Genomic DNA, 17857 nt, shown 5'->3' on the forward strand with positions numbered 1-17857 from the left:
TTCTTGAAAGCTTATATTAATCCATCTGTCTTTGAGAAAGTTTAATGTGCAAAATGTATAGGATAGTTCATACATTATGAGTAAATCTATTCTGGGCCTGCCTGGGCACACTGGCATTTACACTGACATTTAACTGGCACAACAGTGTAGTAAGCGATGCCCTGTATGACTTTCATATAACTGTGTTTCAAAATAATGTTCTACTTGTCTTCTCACAAAGTGTTGATCACTGTGCTATTTACCAGTCAGAACCTATGAAAGTTTGTTTTTGTCTTTCAGGAAAAGTGGATATTTTACTAAAACTTATTTTGCTAGACAGACTACAAAGATAAGTCAGTCTTAAAATCCCAAAGACAACAAAACAGTAAGGAAACATGAACTACACAAAGTCTGTTGATAGTGTTTTAAAAATCACTGCTTCTGATTTTCTAACTGAAAAAAAATACAGGCTAGAATAAAATGAGTACTCTGACACTGTTACACTACATATTAAAATACCAACAGCATATTTGCAGGGTTCACTCTTTTGCAACATGTAAGTGCAACAGTACACTTATCTCACATGGCTAGTAAACTGTTCAGCTTCATGATATCTGAAATATAAATGGTTATATATGAACTCCCTATTACATTTGTCTGAAATTATTTCAGATGGATCTGAAATCCCCAAATGAGTCTTAAATATCTAGGACTTGAAAATCTAATCATGCTAAGCTGCACTTACTGCATCTCAGAACCAAAACTTGCTTGAGTGCATTGTGATGCAAGAAATGTTTAAACATATAGCTGGCTTTAAGTGTATGCATTAATCCTGCTGAAGTCAGTAACACTATAAACATGTGCTTAACAGTTTGCAAAATGAGGCCTTCAGATGTTGTCTTTTTAAATTTACTCCTGCTTTAAATTTAGGGTTCTAAAAATGAAAAGATAGTATCATTGAGAGGTACTATCTTCAGGTTCGACTACTAGCATTTTCTGTTCCATCCTTCAGTATTAATTATTACTAGACATACAAACTTAAAAAAAGTTTGTTAAATTTATAATTTATTTTAAATACAGTATCTTCTTTTAAATAAGATTACCTTCTGTTACATTACTGTGCCATTTGCCTTCATGCAAGTGTTTCTAGTGTTGTTTTGCTTTTCTACTAGCTGAGGCTTTCCCCCAAATCAATAGAGAAATAAATTAATAAATCTAACAATTTGCATATTCAAAAGTTGCAGCTCTAATTTAAATTGCAAAACATAGCCACTTTTGGTGCATAGATGGAGCAACATGCTATACTTACTTCAATAGATTAAGAGAAAACCTGAAGATAAATACAGACTCCTGATGTTTAGGTTTTTGTTTTCACCCTTCTCTTTTGGAAATGCACACACCATACCTTTTCCTGACAGATCCAGGTAGGGACAGGGAAAAAAATCACACAACAGAATTTATTTTCTTATACAGTTTTTTTTTTAATTTTGCATTAAAGAAAGGAACTTCATCAACATTGATTGTCATTTACAGAAAACATTCAAAAATCATGTGTGCATTATTATGGAATGCTAACAGTATTGAACTAATAATTTACAGGACATAAAATAAGACAAAAAGCTATTACATTCTAAAGTAATATAGAATCTTTTCATTTGACAGGGATGCTGGTCCTATGAAATTCATGATAAAAAATAAAACCCTCAACGGTCACTTTCTAAATGAATCAGGCTGTATTTTTACTCACATACACATAAATTAGGTCAGTATATTAAACAATTGAGAAAGATCAGAAGAAAATTGCAGATGTAAAAAAGCTGGATGAACTCCTGGCTCCATGGAAATCAGTGAGGGGTTTTGCCATTGGTTTCAATGGAGCCAGATTTTTACCCAATGTGTCATGGTTCATTTGCAGCGGTTTTGCTTTTTGCATCTACAAGCCAGTTAAGATACATCATAATTATTATACAATTAAGCTTAAAAAAAAAAAAAATTAAAAATCACTGTTGACTCTATGAGGCATTCGATTTTATAAAGGAATTTTTATTCAGCTTTTGAGAGTGATTCCAGTGTTATTTGTATTTTATTAGATTGTTTTTTATCACACTTCTTGACAGGCAATGCAACTCGTGTATGTTACCAACAGTGGTAAGCATGCTTATCAAGTAGCAAACAACACACCCCCAAAATTCAAATCAAATTGATTCACAACAGTATAGCTACAGCCAAGCACCAAATAGCTCAGGGCTTGGAGATCTGGGTCTTAACATCTCATTTCACTCTAACAAAATGAATTGGAAATAGGATAAAAACATTAGATATTTGAAAGTGGGAAGTATATGAAAAATCATTTTCTCTCATAATCCTAAAAGCAAGGAAGCATTTTCAGGGATATTTCAAAAATATTAGAAAGTTTCATTTAAATCTAAATATCTATTTTAATTATGTTTTTCTTTTTTATAAATTGGTAATCATAAAATACTAGCCATTACAGTCATATTGGGATGCTGGAAAAGCATCCAAATACTTTGCATGTTATTTATGCTCCTGCCTGTGTTATTATAGCTGTTGATAAACTGGACATAATTTCTTTTTCTATTATGATCTTTAAAACATGTATTTGTTGAAGGTCAGTTATGGCTTCAGATTACAGCTAATGAGTGACCTGACCTCAAATTTGAATAAGAAATTAAAGGCATACAAAAATATTCTGCTCATCGGAAAGAAAGAAATGTTTCTATTAATATAATTCATGCCAGAAGGATTCATAAAAGCCATATGCTGTAAGGAAACATTATTTGCTTAAGCAACCTTTCTTCAAATTATATTAGTCAAATGCAGTCTGCAGGTATTAATACAATATCACTGTACAGACTCACTGGGATCATGTTTCATTGACAGTCCCATCTTTTTTTTTTCCCCATTACAAACAGAAGTATACACTAAACATCAACGGCTGGTCAAAAGGCTTTATCTATTACAATCAGTTTCCATAAAAACTGAAGAGTACATTACACTTACAAGAAGCAAGTACATAATTTGCTCTTTGATGTTTTTCCTCTTTAAAAAAAATCATTACAAAGTCTTATGCTTAAACAGAGACATAGAAAAAATCAGTGTATTCACTGTCCCAAGTTATTTACAGAAAAAATTACAGAGACAGCATACATAGTATCAGACCTTCCACAAGCATATATTAAAAGTAATTACATTTGAAAAAATATTTTATTTGTCTTCTACATTTCTACAATACATACTCAGGTTTCTTTCTTCTTGTTTGTTTGTTTAGTTTTTAAGTAACTTTCTTTAGTGTTAATCAGATGAGGCAGAGAGTGCAGCTGTAAAATAAGGGATTTTGTTGCTATTTTGATTCCTATTTTATTTATACCTCCATTCATTACAACCAGAGTAATTAGTTTAACATGGGAATTATCTCACAGCGATTAGCATAAATCTCAAAATACCCCATGCATTCGATTTAGCTGGGTGTTGATAACAGCTTAGAGTTCGGTTGTGCTTTATTTGTGGCCACAAGTACAATCACAGAGCCGCTCCCTGTAGCCTACTAGAGGTCACATTGCAGTCACGCAAGAGGCAAAGACTAACACGGCTAGTTCACTTGCTATGCTACTCAGTGGCTTTTTAAGAATAAGTGCACGAATAAATCCCCATCTACTGCATGAGAATGTGGGGTCCACACTCCGTAGGGTTAAATGATTATTAGTGTTTTTTACTAACAACAAAACACCTTTTTTGCCTGATTCTGACACTGAAGTGACACATTAAAAAAACACAAATGTAGTGCATCTGAATCTGAATCCCCAAAGTCAACAGCCTAATGTAGTTACTTTGACTTATTAAGCTGTGTGTCTAATCAAGACAAGTATAAGTGCTTTTTTTTTTAATATATTTTTTATTATTTTTTTTTTAAATAAGCTGGTTTTATCTGGAACAGTCTTCAAGGTAAAGCCTGTTCTCTCCTGTTCTTTGTGGTTAACCATCTGGCCCTGCTTGTTTTTCAATGCAGTTGCGTTCTTGTTGCCCAAATAAGGGACCAACATGATCATAATATTGAAAATTAGGAGACATCTTTTAAATTCTCTCCAGACAGAGTTTTATACTGAACATACTTTACTGCTGCCAATGTATAGCCATAAACAAGGGCCTCAGCCTTTTCTTGAAGCACATACATTTTTCTCAACAGCAGTATCTTCGATCACAAATTAGCAGCTCCGTCCAACGAATCCAACAAATTTGCAAAAACACTGTGATATCTACATTAGATGAAGTTTTTTCTTTATGTTATTGTACAGAAGACCACGTGCAAAGCAAACAATTTCTGCAAGTACAGTTACAAAGAAACACTTATAATATATTTATTGCTGCTATATCCAATGATGTTTTCTTTCACTCTCCCTATGTGCTGTGCTTGAATTGTGAGGATGATGAAATTATGTAGATGTAGTACATCATGTTACTGAACTCACTGTGAGCAGTATTATCCTCACCGCCTGCAGTAACACCCAGGAAATACCTGTCCTCTCCTAGAGCGTTTTGTTCATTGCCTTATTCTCTCAGCACAAATGAAATGCAAGGATTGTTTGGAGGACAATGACACATCCATCATGTCTCTGGACATTTAGGCTGCCTTTTTAGGAAAGTTACTGATCTGTGAGCTACCACTGTAGAAATTTTAGGTCTCTTCACAATGGCTTTTGTCGGCAGACTGCGTACACAAGTGGCTTTTATAGTTAAGTGATCTGCTGCAAACCACTTTCGGGATGGTAAATTACTGGGGTGTTGAGCTCAGTGTCACACAGCCTTACTTGCTGTGTAACAACACCTGTGTGACAACACATGCAGGGACAATACAGCTAAGTAAGTACACAGAGGCTGGGAGGAAGGAACCTGCTTCCTACCTTCTAGGTGGAGCCTCCCTTGCAGGCTGTAGGTAAGGATCAGCTTTGAGGAAGAGCAAAGATGAATCATTTACCGCTTCAGGCCTCACTCATTAGGAGCTAGGACTAAAAGGAAAAGGAAAGAGAGGCAAGGTCCTCTGGCCAGAGCCTGGTCTTTTTAATGGGCAGGTATCATGCTAACAAGAATTTTGGTCACTTATTCATGGCTCCCAGCAACCTGAAAGATTAAAATTCAAATTGCAATGGGACAGTTGGCAAAGAATAAGATTATGAAAACCTTGATGCATAGGGATGTTGGTCTCTCCTTTCCAGCTCTTGAAGCTGTCCACCCATCTTCTAGGTGGAGGGAGTTCAGAAGATGGAGGGAGTCAAAACCCATACATACTCACTGTGAGAATAGGAGCAATGATCTTACTTAGAGCGGAGGAAAACCTCTTGACTGGAGACCTGGAACTAACTCAATGACTGGCAATATAATCCACTGCAATTTGTCTTTCTGTGTGTGTTCTTGTAATGATAGGTCTACAGAAAACCTGTGGTGTAAAGCTAGGGATAAGCAGAAATGTGTTTCAAAATTCTAAGAAATGGGATTATTTTTCACTAGTGCAGTATAAAACGAGGTCATGTTTGCCTGAGGTGAGAAAAGGACTGATCATACCATGGACAAGCACTGCTACAGAGGTCTGGGGGTAGCTAGGATTTTGTGCATCCCTGAGAGGAAAGGGTAGCTGTTAGCCACTTTATACTACTTGCTCTTTATAATAATTTCTCCATGTGGTAGCTCAGCATAACTGTTGCTGTCATTGCTGACATACTATCATTTATTCCACATCGTAACCTTTCTTACATGCCTGCAGCAATTCTGAATATGAGCTCACATTAATGGTACCTAAACTCAATACCTTTAAACTACACTTTCTTTTGTCAGTTGTCTAAATTCAGTAACTCATACAAAGCTCGCTGGCATTTTGTTTCCAAAAGGACTCTAACATCACAAACTGATGGATCAGTAGGGCTCCACTGACTGTGAAACAATGGGTGAAGTGAGTCCTGCATCAAGCTGAGGAAATGCTGACAGTGAATTCAGTTTATACCAATGTTACTTCTAATAACTGGCTTGAAAGCCTTGTCTGGGTCATGTTCATTTGGGCAGCTCAGCCTGTGCCCTTCAAAGCCTCTAACATTCTCTTCTTTATTATCACTGTTATATTTATATAGCTATTTTTAGTAATGAAACATCCCTGAGTGGCATACAGTGCAACATCTGCGTCAAGCAGTGATTGTCATTTACAAAGCATGAAATTTAAAAAGGAAAGAAGAGGACTGGGTCTGCAACACACTGTTCCTAATGGATGTCAGAGATAGGAATTAATTTCTAGAGCGGAGGCAGAAAGTGCTGGGACAGGTTGGTAGGTGTAAATACATTATTTTGTTATTGCCAGGGAAAAGCAAGCTGTTCTGTCTCAGGTTTCCATTTCCTATGTGCTTAGACATAATGTATTTGGACAAAAACCTCTTTCATGTTTCAGTTTGATCTCATTGCCCAGTGCTATATTCCTGGGATGTCCAACAGACAATGACTCTGAAAATAGGAACCAGCTTCCAGGCTGGAACTTGGCTCTTCTGGAAACAGCACAATCAATGCAGAGTCAGGAGGAAGTAGGATGGGAGGAGCCTGAACATCTTTCAAATGTGCCTTGTAGCACAGTTTTAGAGGGGGTGAAAAAGACAACAAGGAAAAGAGCCATCAGCTGCACATCTCTGTGCTGCCTGACCGATTTGTGAGACTGCAGCCTTGGAGCAGCTCCCACAGTCTGGTGGTGGGAGGCTGAGATGCCAGAGCACAAGAGCAGCTTTGCACCCTCTTTGTGTAGAAGTCGTCATGTCAGAAATCCCTGCAAACTATCCCAAAGGGAAATGTACACCTGTGCAAGCTGCCACCATGAAAATGAACAAAGAAAATCACATAATAAAGCTCATCTTCATGGACAGGTCTGGTAGCTGCTCCACCTGGAGCACCATAACCTGGCACAGGCATCGAGACAGCATTGGCGCCCAAGGCACAACACAAGGAATAAACTGATCCCTGTGAAATGGAGCTGAAATGAACAATGGGAAGCAAGAGGTAAAAGCCTTAAAATGCAAGTATGAGAATAACATCTGACTTGTGCTCTGCAAAGCTCAAAGGGGACCTCTTAACACCAAGGGCATGTGACTTTATGAGGGGTTGAGCACCTTCTGCGTGGTGCTGAGATGCCTCCATTTTTAGTTAGAGCTAAGGGAGCCTGACAACTCGCAGAATCAATTCCTAAATGCCGCCTATCACAAATCAATCAAAACATAGACATTGCATTTGGAAACAAGTTGCCTCAACTGAGTGCCTTCTATCACCCTTTTTTCCCCTAGCAACCGCTAAAGCAATCTTTCCATTAGAAGGAAATATGACTCTTGGAATTCTTTATACAAAGAGCTGGCAAGTGATGTTTACACCAAAATTAAGTGTCTGTGGTAGTGTGACGAACAGTTTACATCTGCTTTCTTGATGCCAAGGATAATTTAGATCAATGTGGTTGAATTACCTGAGACCAATGCTTGAAGTAGAATATTCAATACATGCTTCAAATATCCTTTTGTTAAAGATCCCAGGTTAATCGATCATTAAAAAATGTGTCCCATTTGAAAAGCTTGTCACTAAAAAAATCAACAAACATGACCAATTGCTACAGAGAGCAGATGTGACAAATCCTAGTTTTAGAGATTAATTGAAGGGCTACGGATACTAGTGTGGACTAATGAAAACCAAGAATAAATAAAGTGCAGCACTAATATTTTCTGAAATGCATCTTGTGAGTGCATTATGCAGTTATTTACTCAAATTCATGCTATTTTATTATTTAAAGTCTATGGATAACTTGAACATATGAAATCCAATATCAAGAATTTGAAATTCTGAGTATAAATAACTATGTATCAAAACAAACAACAAAAATCCAGCCTGTAGCATGTGATCATTATTTATTGGTCTAAACTCGGTCAATGAAAGGCAAAAGAGGTACTACTTTACCTATGTGGCCAATCCCAAATCACAGAAAATTAAATAAAATTTATCAGCCTTAGTTACCACAAATAAATAATGTATGAGAATGAATTTTTATTTTCCAAATAAACAACAAGGTTATTTGCTCAAATTCTGTAAAAGTAGTAACAAAAATAGAGCAAGCTGTTGATAATTAACCATATTATTAAGATAAAAATTTGTTTGGCAATATTTGGAATTGTTTGTACGGGCTATTGCCTATCATTAACAATGAAGATTTTATATATCAGCATCTTAATTTTTTTAGGACAAAAAGCAAGAATCCATTTTCATTCCAGGACTGAATACTGCTACATCTATGGTCTCTGGCAAGTCATTTAACTTCTTTTCCTTCATTTCCACATCTTCAAAAAGTGGCAGTAATCATTACTGATTGAAAAGGTCATGAGGTTGCAGTGATGTAAGAATAGTGCTTTAAAGATTAAAAGCCCTGCAGATAATGATTAAATAATGTTTTTTTTCACTGGTGACCTCCATTTGGTTTTCTTGACTAAGACATAAGTAAAAAATCACAAGGACTGATTAGCATATTTGAGGAGAACAAAAGATTTTCAAGATGTAACACGTAATTGTGAGGAACTATTTATAAGCATGACAAACCTCTTTATTATCAGCACTAAGAACAGTAATATTTATCACATATTCTATATTCCTGTGCGTTGGCTAAATATGTTACTTTTGACATACTGAAAATAAGTTTATAAAGGATTTCAAATAAATATAAATGTGTGTTCTTATGTTGGAAAAGACAAGGAAAACATGAATCCCCTACAGTTAAAACTGAGCACTTCTAGGGTTCACTTTGACTTGATTTTTTTCCCAAATAAAATCACACAAGCAGTACATAAATATAGTTAATTAAGTCTTTTGATATTAGAAGAAGTTGGAGTTTGGCGTCCTTTCCATGGATTTGCCATGTAAAAGGGGCTGCAAACAGGTAAATCACCTCATAAGGGAATGCCAGTCTTAGGGTTTAAGTAGTATAAAGAAGCATCAAGAGTAATGCTTTATTATGTTAACTGAAGAGATTTTAATGTAATCAGTAGAGATCAGAAAATGTGCTCTGAATTTCGAGCAAAAAAGGTATTTTAGAAATTGCTGTTCTATAGGACTAAGTGATTTTGAAGAGTATGTCATGTTTGCACAAAATTATCAGCACAAATAACTTGGCTGTGCAGATTTTTAGTTTGTTCTTTTTGAAGTTGTAATAGACCTACAGAGAAACATGTATTAGCTGAGAGTTTGTAACTGCTCTTGTATCTGGCCTGGCATTGCTAAAACAGAGCAAACAAATGTTGATACTGTCTAGACTGGATTCTGTCATGAAACATGTATGTAAAATTGCAAACCGGCTGATGGATGGCAAGGTAAAACTCCACAAAGTACTTGGAATAGTCTGTGAATTATTTGGTCATGCAGAAACGGGAACAGAGGATGGAGACCAGAGCTGTGCGAGTCTGCTGGAAAAGCTGGAGGCATTATCACTGTAACAAACCAAGTTTCTGCACCCACCCTGGGGCCCAGCCATGTCCCTGTGGGTTCCCTGTGAGTTCCCTGTGACACCACTCTGCCATGCAGCCTTGGCAGATGGTGGGTCCTTTGGCCTCCCTGACAACATGCTCCTCCTTGCCTTGCCTCAGTTTGCACTAACTTCTACATGATATGAAATAAAGAAATGTATCTACTCATGATCCTGCCTCCACTTCATTTCTTCTCTACTGCCTGCTTCCTCTTATTTCTGCTCTATTCCCTCCACTGGTGCCCCCAGAGGAGAGTTCTCTGAAAAAGTTCACAACAGGTAGAAATTGTGGTAAGGGCAGAGCCATAGGAGAAACTGAACCCCTCTTCCATAGCTAAAAAGTCTATGTTTTGTATCTCTGGCAGAATCCAAATACATTAATCATGACTGCTAATTAAACTTAATTAATCCACAAGATTAAGTCCATGGCAGTCTTCTACTCCCCTCTGTGTTTGCCTTTGGTTTTGCAAGCAAATGCACAAAAGTCAATTCAGAGACAGACAAAAAGAAAGCCCCAATCCTTTGCCCCCCTCCTGAAGCGCATCTAAAATCAGCCCTATATATGTATATATACATGGTTATATCCATACATACATGCATGTGTATGTAACATACATATACGTATGTGTGTATTGGAAACCATCAGTCTCATCTAGATGATGGCTGTGTCAGAAACAGTGATAGTTATATCTGCCTTTGTAACCATGGACATTGCTTGCTTTGACTTTCCTCCTCCTTCCCTCCCCTCCTCCCTCTGCCACTACTCTTCAGAGCTACATTTTAGGCTTCCTATGGTTTTCACTTAGTTCACTACATGTCTTGCCACTGAGTTCAGCAAAAACCAAACCAAGCCTTGCAACTACTTTTCAAAGCAGTACATAAAAATAAAATAATGTGTGGAATCAGAAAAATGTATGTGTGGGGTAGTCTACATTTTTACTCTGTGTTTCAGAAACTTTACTGACATCAGGCCCTACAGTGTTCACTTTATATATGCTCTATCCCTGTAACAGGGAGAAAATAAAAAAAGAAACCTTTTCCTCTCTCCACTAAAATAATCCAGACAAGGCTTTTTCACCATTGATACATTCCTGATGTTTCATTTATAGACTGCACACATGCACTACATTACACATATCTCAGAAGTGATCCTGTCATTACATCGGCAGCTGATAATTTAACTCTGACTGGCAAAGCAAATCTTGATTGCCCAAAGTAAATCTAATACATTACTTGGAGAGTAAGAAATGCATGACAGCTGGGCTGAGCATCCTTTAAAAGTAGGCATGGGATTTTTAAGCTACAGCATGTATGCATATAATACCTACATATATATATATATATATATAAAAAAGTATATAGCACATATATATATATATGTGTATTCCATACATGCACCATAATTTCCAAGACAGCTACAAACTTCCACATGCATTAAACTATCTAAAAACATAGAAATAGGCAAGTCTAATAAGTGGATTTTTCTTAAATTATATTTGAACAATAAACAGCAAGAGTAATACTGCAAAGTACTGCTCTATTCTCATATATATCTACAATAAAATTCTAGGAACAGTTGTCTCCCAAAACATCCCCCAATAAAATAAAATAAAAAAAAAAGGTAACACCCAGTGTCCTATATTTGTATATTCATTGTCAGTTCAAAAATAAAAAAAAGTAAACAAAGAAAAGAGAAAAAAGACATCCCCACTCAGAGTTGCATATTTACATTCTTCAAACTGTAGCGGTGAAAAGTAATTCTATTAAGTGCAGGACATTCCTAGTGTTGCAGTAGTGACATTTTTAATAAGTTCTTCATGAAAACATTTCTTTTTGTCTTAATAGTGACGCATTCCATGACTACGTGAAAATTCTATTATCCCCTTCACTTGCAGCCAGTGGTTGAGTCTGGATTGAAAAGCTCCTTGTATAATGGAGGAAACAGTGTGTTCACTGTATCTGGATGAGATTGCTTAAATACCTGTAGTTTCTCTCCATGCAAGTTGCAAAGTGCAGTAATAGTTGGTATCTTGGCTATTAACTGTGAGACATTGAAATAAAAAGAAAAGGAACAAGGAGGAAGCAAATTTAGTATGAATTACAGTTTCCAAAATGTACTGCATTAACATCATGTTGGGTAACTGAACTGCAATACTCTGAACATCATGAAAACTACCCATCCAAAGGACCAGACATTGTTCTTACCGTAAGAAGCTAAAAACAATTGTCCTGGAAATTTTAGCCAAAATACATTTAAAAAGGAACTGCTTCCAGGGCTATTTTTTTAAGGCAGTCTCATTTTTGCTAGGGTACCAATTGAAAAGATCAGTGGATTGAACAAAAAATGGAGTAAGAGGGACCAGGGACTAGAGTAAAACAAGCCTTACTTCTATATATTGCAAGCACACAGTGTGCTGCTTTTAACTTGCATTACTGTGGGAATACATGGAGAAATAGCTACAAAAACCCCGTCACAATCGAGAAGTCCTCGGCTTTTCATTTTAACAATTTACCTTTGTCAAAGTCTCATCGTCGAGGTGGTTCTTCTGGATCACATGTTGAAGTGCAAAGTAAATCTTTTCCTGAAGCTTCTGGACCTTCCTTGGCTCTATTAACCAGGCTCGATCTGAGAAAAAGGAAAGCAAGAGCTAAAGACATGAATGCACAGATGTGGGGCATGCTCATGAATGAACACAGTGTCCCATGCTGGCAAGCATTCACAGCAATCATAATTCCCATGAGGAAGGACTGTGTGATAATTAAGACATGGTTTCAGAGGCAAAGTATCTTAATCCATTAAAGGATCACCTGAGAGTTTAATTAACAGATACAAAGTGTACAGGAACACAATGTTGGCTCTGCATCTCTTTGTTTAAACCAGGATGTTAGAAATAAAGATGTGAGTAGAAATGAAACAATGCCCAACCATTTTATTATTCCCTGTTGGTACAATCAGTGTTCTTCCAACTTCATACTGGCTAGGTGAAAAACATGTCATGTTATAGTGTCTTAATACATAAATAATAAACATATTGATCAAAACAGTTCTTTGAAAATAATAGAATATAATTATTTAAAAATTAAAATAAAATATATCTCATTATTTACTAGGCTAACGTTTTGAGACCAAATATTATATTCTGAATAAAAAGAAATTACTTCCTTCAAAAGAATTTCTTCAATAATTGAAAAGAATTATGAGTTGTTGCAATGTCTTGAAGTGCAAATTTCTCATTACTTAAAAATGTTCTCTTTTTAAACAACACAAAATAAAAGATTATCTGGCAGAATAATAGTTACAGACACAGTTGTTTGGAAACCTATATGGCTTCTACTGAACTCAAACCCCAAGTGTAGGAGGTTTTCCTTAAGTTCTATATTCTCACAAGTCATAGCTTCTGGAGACGAACATGCAGAAAGAGAAGTAGCAGACCCCAAGACAATCCCAAAGCCATTAACACAGTGTGTTTACAGCACCGTTAAACCTTCTGTTTTCCCATGCTGCAAACTTGTTTCTTCTCCCTCTCTTCCTCAATCCAGACCAATTCTTGGGTACAGATTTTAGGTTTCAAACAGGAAATAAGAAAATATATTTTATCACAGGGCATGAATCTTCATGTAAAAATTGAAAAGTGCATAAAAATCCCTTTCACTTTCAGAGCTTTCTTACCCATTCCCAGTTACTAAAATAATCCACAGAAATAATATAAGTTGACCATTTCAATAAGCATACATGCCACAGAGGCTGGAGTTGAATAGTATTTCATCACAGGAGGAGCAGAATTTTATCATTTTTCTGACTGTCTGTTGAGAGGGGTGTATGAAAAGTGTCCATCACTAAATACTGTGAGAAGAGACAAAACCAAACCTCTAGCTACTCAACAGATGATCAAGAAAAGAAAATAATCTTTTTGCAAAGCTTAGAGAATCATGCTCCCAGAAGGTAAGCCAATGGATCTTGTGCCACCAGTGGCCATAGAAGCAGAACTAGCTGAGACCATACACAGCATCTACACAAATAAGCACACAGTAATATTTATATGCCACAGCTTTGGTGCCAAATTTTATGCTATTGCAAAAACATGCCTTTCGATAGTGTTAAATGAAGGCCTATTGTGGGAGACTGGAGCTGAAAAGGTTTATCATAGAGAGCAATCCTTAAAGATTTATCTTTCTGTCACAAGAATAAGCTTAAAAATATACTGAAGCTGTTGGAAGAGAGGTTTAATCACTTATCTGTCATGGAGCATGCTGTATATAACACAAGAGTTCTTAAATTCATGACAAGAGCTAGGTGAAACTTTTACAATGGATATTAAGTTCATCTCCCAAAATGTGGTTTCTACCACTTGACAACCATCTGCAAATTTGGCTGGAATTCCCCAAGTACATCTAGTTATATTCACAAAAGTGCAGGAAAAAGTCAATAGCTACCTATACGGGACATAAGAAGCAGTGGTTCAATTCTGTACTTCTTTTGGGTTTTGAACTTGTGTATCTTTAAAGAGTGTACAGGCTAGAGAGTAGTGTAGGAAAGAAGATGAGGGACAACTTACAAAATCTGCTTTTGGAAAAAGAAAGATGGAAAAAAAGAACATGGCCAGTCAGAATTTCAGAAGAGGAACTGGCACACAGGGGGCAGCCAGGTTAGTGTCTTACCACCTGGTTCTAGCATGTTTGCAGGTGGAGATGCCTCTGCAACCTTTACTGGACTTCTTCTGCAATATTTTAACCTTTAAAATCAGAAATCAAGTTAAAGAATCACCTCCAAGCAGAGTGGTTTTTTCCACCCGAAAGTGGAAAACCTGGATTTGTGCTCTGAATTAGTTGGAAAATAGGTCTGACACTGGGCTTTGCAACCTTAGCAATTGTATTAATGGATGTTCTTAGGTCCCTGTACTCCTGATGGGACCTTTCTGTTTCCTGTAAACTACGTAAACACTGAGATCAAGGATACAAGATCACATTTCAGGATGGTGGCTTCTGTAGAAAAGAAACTTGAGTATCCGTACTTCCCACAGGGAATCTCTGTGTACCTGTATTAGTGGATGAAAGGACTGGTGCAGGTACTTCTGTGAAGCAGTGCTTCATTTTTTAATTTTTACATATGTTCCCAAGATGAAACACTTTATTGTGAAGAAACCAAAACATCTAGTGTGGAAGGAAATGATTTCTTTCTCTATTGTTTACTGTTACCATTTTCATAAGAAAATCAATGGCAAATTTCAATGTCAGTTCAATCTGTACTGAGTTTCCCTGCCTTCCCACTCCCAAACTTAGCAGCCCAGCTGAAATGGGAATTATCTGCACAATCCAAATTTGCAGTCTTTTTGTGGAAGACAGATTGCTTTCACTCAGGTACATGCTGCTGCAGCCCATCATTTCTTTCTTATTGCATCTTCTATGACTAAAGATACACATGCTTACCGACTACAGAAATAAGCAGTCAGTGTGCACTTTTTTTTTTTTTTTGTTATTGTTAAAGGAATAGGAGACCCTGTATGTGTCCTCTTGCTAGCAAGTAGGAAAAAGCCAACTTGGATGTGAAATGGGGAACTGTGGATTGTTGAAATATTTCATCTTGTAGCACCACCTTCAACCCCAAAGCTTGATTATAGTGGAAAAAAAACCCTTGGAGTTGCCTCTACTTTTCTGTGCTACTTAGTGGAAACAGAAGCTGCTATTCATGAGACACCTAGCTCTGAAAGGCTGTATCAGGACTGATGTATACCAGGACTGAAGTGCATTACTAGAGTTAATGGAGAAGCTTTTACAACACATGCCTGCAATACAGCTGCCTCGAAGCCAGTGATGAGCTGCTAGCTTTTTCAATTACTTAGTACAGCTGCAAGAAGTAGAAATGAGTGTGGATACTCAGGCAACATGAACTGCTGGCAGAATGCAAGAGATTTTGGTGCTTTGCAAACTAAAGGGACATATGTAGAACTGCAGAGCTGAATCAGAAATTTTATGTCCATCTAATGCCTACATGCAGCTAAGCACATTTCATAAATTACTTGATCCAAAATCCATTAAAAGCAATGGGAAACTTTCCATCACTTAAATAGGTTTTGCCTAGGCCTAAGGCACAGGACAGTCTGAGGTGCTAGAAGCTTTCTGTGACCAGCTTTTGTTGAATAGGGCTATAACTTGTTCTTCCTTCCAAAATTACCTGGGAGACCGAAAAATGACTTCTTTTCAATTTCTAGAAATTACATAACTGAATTCTCTTTCTCCCTACAGATGAGATGCCTGCATCTGATCCAAAGTGCTTTGTAGTTAGCTTCAAAATGATCTTATTGTTTCTGTCTGTTCAGCTAACTCTTACTTTTCCTGTTCTAGCTGTAAGAAAATAAACTGAAAAGATAAAAACCTCCAGCTGTTGCTAAAGAGAAATACAGATCCTGCTTGCAAGGATCTCAGCATCATCTTCCTGCTTTCTTTGGCTTCATAATGTGAAGCCAGCTGGAAACACTGAAACAGTCTTCTGCAGTCTCTGTTAACATCTTACTGAAGAACTTCACAGCCCAGACCCCAAACAAATTTCCAGGTTGTCTTCAGCTTTTCACTGAGTCAGCCTGCTGAACAGGCCACTAATGCTAACCAAGAGCAAGCACTGGCTGCTCATCTCTGTCATGCTCACAGCTTTGGTCTTTTCAGACTGAGGGAGGGCTGTTGGACAGGGACTTATTGGGACACTGCAAGTCCCCTGTCCCAGAGGAAGTCACGGCATCTGGGGTACAGCACACAGGCAACTCTCACCCCTGAGGTGGAAACGATAGCTGTTTGGACTGTCCTCTCTGGAACATCCTGGCCTAACACCATGAAGGACCACCAGCTCAGCCATTTCACCTGTGAGCAGATGACCACAAGAACTGCTCAAAGGGAAAATAAGAGGAGCAGAGTCCTTTCAGTAGGTGTCATTAATGATGACAATGAACATGTTGACACCATCTGTGCTAGTCTAATTCTGCCTAATGTAATCTCCACCACAGATGTGCAAAAGGGCAAAGTGACCTAGAGGAAGTCTTTAGCAGAACAAGCTGGAAAAAAAAATCATGGTGGGATTTTTTGTAAAGGCCTTTCAAGAGGTTACTCTTAGTGGGAACTGGGGGTCTACCTCCTCTGCAGCATGTTTAAAAATCCCACTCTGAACTGTGAGCTTATCTACTAGATCCACCTTCTGAGTAAATCAATCACAAAACCTCTTTTCTGTTGGTCAGACAGCCAGCAGTCATGGGGAGCATGCTTGCCTTGCAGAGTTATGATATATGAATACATGAAAAAGCATGTTGCCCCTGGAATAACCACCTCTCACCTAGAGCTAAATTATGGCAGGACCTCACACAGATTTTTACTGCTTATATTCTTATGCCAACAGTAAAAGCCCATCATAGTTAGGGACTATATAACCTACTCAGAGGTTTGAGGTCCCTGAAAATGCTAGGAGGAACATGTACCTCCTTGAGTACCATGCTTCTCTGTACGTGGTCTGGAGGAACATCAGCCTGTACTGCTTGTCCACACAATCTTGCTTCATGTCTGTTACCCCCACACTTTGGATCTATTTCCAGTATGTGTAATTCCTGACAGTCTACCAAAAAGAGAATGAGGTATATTTGGGTAATTCAGGTATTCTTCCATTACTTAATGCATTTGTCGTGGTTTAACCCCAGCCAGCAGCTAAGCACCACGCAGCCGCTCACTCACTCCCCCCCATTGAAAACAGCCACGTAGTCGTATCGTATCAAAACATAGCACTGTACCAGCTACTAGGAAGACAGTTAACTCTATCCCAGCTGAAACCAGGACAGCATTGCTTAATATTGCTTAAAACAGCTTAAAGAGCTGTTTAAGCAGGTAGAAATAGAGGTGGACAAGGATGAAAAAAAAATCATTGTGGTGTTTGGAATGAAAAATTACCTGGTGATATCAGAACAGCAGATGAAAACAAGGCAATCTCCTCCTCAGTCAGCTGTAAGGAACATAAATTCTTTGCAAAGTCAAATGCTTCATTCACCAGATCATCAGAACCTGCAGACCACAGAGGACAAAGTCAGTGCTAGAAATTTATCATCTATTTAACTTGCCATGAAAAGTGGATTGTTTTGATGTCAAAAAAAGTTGTTAGTGAATGTCTGTACTTCTAAACTAAGTGCCTTTCATCATCTATTAAAATTCCACTTACCCCCAAAATGTATCACTAAAATACCCACTGAAGCGCAAAGATTACAAAAAATTAGGGGCATGACCAGTACAAAAATTGCAGACATCTTAGAAGAGTGTTTTCTTCTCCCAGTGTAGAAAGAAATGCTATTTCTAAACTGATATTAAATTTAAGAG

The 17857-nt window shown here is 37.4% G+C and overlaps 1 protein-coding gene across 2 annotated transcripts in view; it reads right to left on the bottom strand.

Moving 5' to 3' along the window:
- Positions 1-1441: 1441 nt before the first annotated feature.
- RORB (RAR related orphan receptor B) overlaps positions 1442-17857 on the bottom strand; it is a 149676-nt gene continuing 133260 nt past the window's right edge. For both annotated transcript variants that reach the window (XM_069775667.1, XM_069775666.1), the window contains exons 8-10: positions 17438-17548; positions 12028-12140; positions 1442-11555 (exon numbers count right to left, since the gene is read on the bottom strand). In XM_069775667.1, coding sequence (XP_069631768.1) covers positions 11400-11555; positions 12028-12140; positions 17438-17548 — 380 coding nt within the window. In that variant the 3' untranslated portion in view covers positions 1442-11399. The remainder of the gene's footprint in view (positions 11556-12027; positions 12141-17437; positions 17549-17857) is intronic.

Source organism: Haliaeetus albicilla, chromosome Z (assembly GCF_947461875.1).
Source record: "Haliaeetus albicilla chromosome Z, bHalAlb1.1, whole genome shotgun sequence".
Lineage (NCBI taxonomy): Eukaryota > Metazoa > Chordata > Aves > Accipitriformes > Accipitridae > Haliaeetus > Haliaeetus albicilla.